This window comes from Hordeum vulgare, chromosome 3H, assembly GCF_904849725.1.
Source record: "Hordeum vulgare subsp. vulgare chromosome 3H, MorexV3_pseudomolecules_assembly, whole genome shotgun sequence".
Lineage (NCBI taxonomy): Eukaryota > Viridiplantae > Streptophyta > Magnoliopsida > Poales > Poaceae > Hordeum > Hordeum vulgare.
Window position 1 is genome coordinate 400594991 of NC_058520.1, and position 5776 is coordinate 400600766.

Below are 5776 nucleotides of genomic sequence, written 5' to 3' on the forward strand. Positions count from 1 at the left end.
GCAAGAGGGGAGCAAACATTTTATTTTGTTTAAGTCATTATTTTAATTTTGATTCAATTTTGATTCTGACTCATCATACTGATGGCATGCACTTACAATCACACTCACGCAACATCTGGGTGGGCCGTTCGACACTAATGAGGCCGACCTATATATTAACTTTATTAAAGAAAGCCTATATGTATCACTTTCACATACACCGGATGGAACACAAATTAAGATCGTACTTATCGGTTCAGTATTAACGTTCATGACCGTCACACAAATAGATCGTACATCTTTAAAATGAACCATCATGTACTTATAATGTTCATGAATTTATAAGTGTATGTACATTCACAAAATTGCTTATATATTCACTACAACAAGATAATATAGTCCGATGGTAAGTATGCGGATGGATTTCACAAAAATAAGGTATATACATATGGTCCTAGATCGCGCAACATATATAAAGAGAGAACCTCATGCAAGTATAGCATGACCAAGGACTATATTTTTTTCTTCGCTCGCTCCTTGTCAACCAATGCCGGTACAAAGTAAGAGATGAATCATGCATCAACTATTAAGTTGCACCCTAAATTGCATTTCAAAAATAATGAAGATGTCAAATAATGTCATATTCATATGCTACACATTTTTCTAATCAAGTTTCATATATGACAAGTTAAAATTAGAGTTACAGCTTAAGAGATATGTTTATTTGAAAATATATATTAATTCTTAATAGATGCATAGAAACTCTATTTATTATCCAGGGTGCAGAATAGTTTATTCTTCATCCGAGATAATCTTACGATCAATTTACAATAAATTACATTTGAAATACAAATAATTACATTTATATTGAATCACTACGTAACATTTGACTAAAGAAAAACAAAAATATAGGTCACGAAACCAAAAAAATTGAATTTTTTGTATTTTTTGCAATTTTTGTATGTTCGTAATTTTATGCGATAGATACTATTTTTACGTTGATTATATTCTTTTACGATCTTTTCTTACGTATAAAATAAGACAAAATTTACGAAACGTAAAATTATGGTGCATTGATGTTAAAAAAGATGGGGGTCAAAAATAATTATTCCTCACCCAGGATGGCGAATAGCGCGATCCGGGATGATTAACACATATATTAGGAGCTTTTATGTAAAACTGAAAAAATGGTTCATTGTCACTTAATGAGGGACTGTGGCTTAGTTCAGCTAAAATATAGGAGTTTTTATGCAACACGTAAAAAAATGGTTCGATCGTGGATTAATTATTTGAAAAGACAAGGACTTTTCATAAAAGCGTTTGATATTTTCTTTATTCGACAAATGTTTCGTACGACCGGATGTAGTTATCCCCACTTTTGTTTCGTATGTTTTGAGTACTATCTATCATATCGGAGCATTTACACGCGTAGTATGTAGTATATAACAAAGCTTAGGTAGTATATATACTACTTTTTAGGTAGTATGTATCATATTTTGAGCATACTCTTTTTTACGTACAAATATGTATGTATTTCCTAAATATAATAAAAACTATGGGCTTCCTTACATTCTTTTAGATAATTCACTTTGGATTATCTTAAATATAGTATATATAAACTAAAAATGATAGGATAGTATGTATATATATATATATATATATCCAGGATACAGAATAGGTTATTCTTCACCCGAGGTAATCTTATGAACTTTTCATAAATAAATTACATTTAAAATACAAATAGTTACATTCATATTGACCCACTATGTAAAATTTAACATCAAAAATTAAAAATATAGGCCGTAAGACAAGAAAATATGCATTTTATGCATATTTTACACTATGTTTTTACGTTTGTGATTTTACGTAACAAAAGTATTTTTTACGGTGATTATAAATTTTTTTCTGTCTGCTTTTACGTATGGAATAAGTAAAAAAATTACGGAACATAAATTTATGATGCATTGATGTTAAAATGGAGGGGGTGAAGAATAACTATTCCTGAATAGCGCGACCCTATATATATATATATATGTATATATATATATATATATATATATATATATATATATATATGGCACCTTGCCTAAAAACCGTTGGATTACATTAAGATGTGTGCATGTGTAATTAGTATTAACCATAATAGGTCAACCCATTAGCCCTTTATTACGAAATAATTATTGATTGATATGGACCCTTAATGCATAGATTAAACAAGGTAGAAAAAATGAGCAATTAATAGTCCGGCCATGCATGCTTCATGTACGTGCCTAACTTTATTTCTTATACATGCATTTTTTCTTTTTTTATATAATATAAGAAGTCATATATATAATTAAATACCTAGGTATATCATCATCTTGGCTATAAAAGGTATGGTTACCTTTTGTCCCCGTGGGAAAATACTCATGTACGAGTATAGTTATGTAGCTGAGTATATACGTAGTCATATTTTACGGAGCTGGGTATATACGTACCTGTGTATGTAAATAATTTCGTTAGTAGGTATCAGATACTGGTATTAGATAGTTAGGAAATAAACTATTGGTTATATACCTACCCGCGTATGTACATAATTTCATTAGTAGGTATTTCATACCTATATTAGATAGTTAGAAAACAGAAATAAAATGTAACAATTTAAAAATTATTAAGTATATATGTTAGTAGGTATTATATACATGTATTAGGTATCTAGGAAACAAAAATACGCGCAATAGATAACCATATCAGATCAAATAAAAATCAGACATTAATATTATTTATTATATGGCAAGTCTTGCATGCCTAATAGTTAGGAAACAAAAAAAGAATCATAAGTATGGAAAGTCTTGCATGAAGAATAATTAGGAAGCTAATCAAATAAACCACAATTTCCAAAACAATCAAGGTGCCCAGGCACCTAGGTGCCCCAAACATTTTACCTATATATATATATATATATATATATATATATATATATATATATATATATATATATATATATATATATATATATATATATATATATATATATTAGGTAGAGATATATGAAGAGTATATTTTTCATAGTAATATTATGTCAATATGATACATACATGCAAATTAATGTATATGCCACGGTGCAATTAGTGTATGTGCCCTGGTGCAGTTTGATGTATCATAGATCTTGGATTTATTGTATTGTATTATCAAGATTATGTGCAGGCACCGCGAAGATATTATTCAGAGGATATAAATCTATCCATTAGATCACCCGAAAAAAATAAACGTTTTATAGAGAGAATACAAATCTATCCTTTAGGTCACCTGAAAAAACCTAAAACTTTATATACAGAGGGTATAAATCAATCCTTTAGATCACCCGCAAAAACTAAAACTTTATTCTTTAGATCATCTGCAAAAAAAAAAAATTTATATACAGAGGATATAAATCTATCCTTTAGATCACCCGAGTAAATAAAAAAAAAATCCTTTAGATACATAAAAAAAAAGTTGCAAGAAATGTATCTTTACGATGTCACCATACTCACTGCCATTCTGCCTACTATACCCCTGCTAGTAGAATTCGACGTGAAGATGCTACAAAAAGAAGGCCGGATGAACTCCTCTGGATCACAAACCAGTCACCGTCTCAGGCTCCAAACGTTGTGGCAACAGCAGTGTTACGATGGCCCAGGAGCGTCAAGGACACCGTTCCATTTCCTGGTGCATCCTCGTCGTCGTGGTGGTCCTGCTGCTCAGCGCTCGCGGGTCATCTGCTAGTTGCTACAAGCGCATCTTTGCCTTCGGCGATTCCATCATCGACACCGGCAACTTCGTGTATTCGACCGGCAGCGCTCCAAACGCGTTGAAGGAGTTCCCATATGGGATGACCTTCTTCCACCACCCCACAGGCCGCGTCTGTGACGGGCGCGTCCTCCTTGATTTCTACGGTGAGTGCACTGCACATCACATGGATCTAACTACCCCTTTGTGTTCACAGTAGTGTGTGGTTGTGACTGTTGACAAGCGTGTGCGTACGTGTTGCAGCGCAAGCGCTGGGTCTGCCGCTGGTACAACCAAGCTTACCCGAGCAAAGATCGGGACAATGCACATTCGGTGCCAACTTCGCCGTGTTTGCTGCCACGGCGCTTCCCCCACAGTACTTCAAAAGATGGAACATGGATATTCCAGGGTCTGCCAACCTCGGCATGCAGATGGGCTGGTTCAAAGAAGTAGTGAAACGGATAGCACCAGGGCCCGGTAATTACATTAACCACACGTGTCCAAGCATCATGCACGCTAAAAACGTACCAGTTTCAGTTAATTGGGCTACCTAAAACTGTATCAATTAATTTAACCAAGCGTCCATGCATGCATTTTTGTTTTTTTATTTTTTGAAAAGGAGGAACGAAGCGTCCATGCATGCAAGCTAAAACTGCTTTATTAATTGGGCTAATGATCTGCCAGGTGCGAGGAGACTCCTCGGAGAGTCTCTCATCATATTGGGTGAGATCGGTGGCAACGACTACAACTTCTTGTTCTTCGGTAGAAATCATACTCGTGAAACAGCCTACCAGTTCATCCCAGACGTTGTCAACCGCATCATCAGTGTTGCCCAAGTACCTTATATACAAACAAACAAATCATCCATGTATCGTTCTCGTATATGGTTTCATTTGTCATCGTATACCATGCAGGAGCTCGTCGATCTCGGCGCGAGGACGATCATGATCCCGGGGAACTTCCCCATCGGGTGCGTGCCCAAGTACCTGAATGATTACCACACGGGCAACCCTGCAGACTACGACAAGTTCGGCTGCCTCAGGTGGTACAACGACTTCTCCATGAGGCACAACATGGCGCTGTCCAATGCGGTCAATAGGCTCATGGCGCAGCATCCACGGGTGAAGCTCATCTACGCTGACTACTTCGGCGCCGTCATGGAAATCTTCAAGAACCCACACAGATTTGGTCAGTAACCGATGCTCGTGTTGAAATTAGAGATGAGCCTTAGGCCCATTAAAGAATTTCAGAAAAATCTTCAAGGATCCATGTAGGTGGTGGCATGACAAGGTGGTGGAAAGTTTAGTCCCATCCCAAGGTCTCTCTTCCACATGCTATTGGAGAGTGAGAAGAGAAAGTGCCCTCGCGCACTCCTCCTCCGCCGCCCGCCTCGCCACGCCTCGTCAAGGGTTGCGGGAATGAGCCGAGCCGAGCTCATACCTACGCGCTTCTCCGGTTCCTGTACGGGAAAGGGGCAATTAGGTTTTTGGGGAGCGATCACGCGACTGCTCGCCTCCGTCCGTCTGCTTCGTCCACGTCCCGCGTCGCCCTCGTCATCGCCATGTCTTCACCAAGCGAAGCTGACCGTCTCGTCCGCGAGAAGGCGACAGAGGATGCTGCTACGGCCAATTGGCCGATCGGAGGATATGATATGTTTATCTATCTCCTATTTCTGTCTGCACTAGTAGTACTGCCTATATGCGTAGTACTTGCTAGTATACTCCGTGATCAGTATGTCATGAACCTAGTCAATGCCATGTTAGTAATTATTTCATGGATTAATCTACTCGAAAAATTGCCTATTTACTCAACAATCCAAAAACCTAATGTTTGTAGGAATTTTTCGAGTAATGGTTTTGCTGCTGCATTGAAACCGGATAAGTTTACCGGTACTTATTTCAAGCGTTGGCAAACGAGAACCACCTTATGGCTCACGGCTATGAACGTGTTCTGGGTAGCCGGTGTCACTCCTACGGAAACTATCACTCCTGAATAGGAGAAGATGTTTAAGGAGGCTACCGTCCTATTCCTTGGAGCAGTCATTAGCGTG

At 37.3% G+C, this 5776-nt stretch overlaps 1 protein-coding gene across 1 annotated transcript; it reads left to right on the forward strand.

The window, feature by feature from the left end:
* The first annotated feature begins 3496 nt into the window (after positions 1–3496).
* Positions 3497–5038, forward strand: LOC123440041 (GDSL esterase/lipase At1g28600-like). The gene is made up of 4 exons (XM_045116636.1): positions 3497–3893; positions 3991–4203; positions 4411–4562; positions 4641–5038. The coding sequence occupies exons 1-4, from the start codon at positions 3629–3631 to the stop codon at positions 4920–4922; spliced, it is 912 nt and encodes a 303-aa protein (XP_044972571.1). The 5' UTR covers positions 3497–3628; the 3' UTR covers positions 4923–5038.
* The last annotated feature ends 738 nt before the right edge of the window (positions 5039–5776 follow it).

Excerpts from the sequence above, each read along its gene's own strand:
- LOC123440041 (XM_045116636.1), top strand. The coding sequence starts at position 3,629 with ATGGCCCAGGAGCGTCAAGGACACCGTTCCATTTCCTGGTGCATCCTC. Across the intron at positions 3,894-3,990 it reads CGTCCTCCTTGATTTCTACG|CGCAAGCGCTGGGTCTGCCG; the intron begins GTGAGTGCACTG and ends TACGTGTTGCAG. Across the intron at positions 4,563-4,640 it reads GCATCATCAGTGTTGCCCAA|GAGCTCGTCGATCTCGGCGC; the intron begins GTACCTTATATA and ends TATACCATGCAG.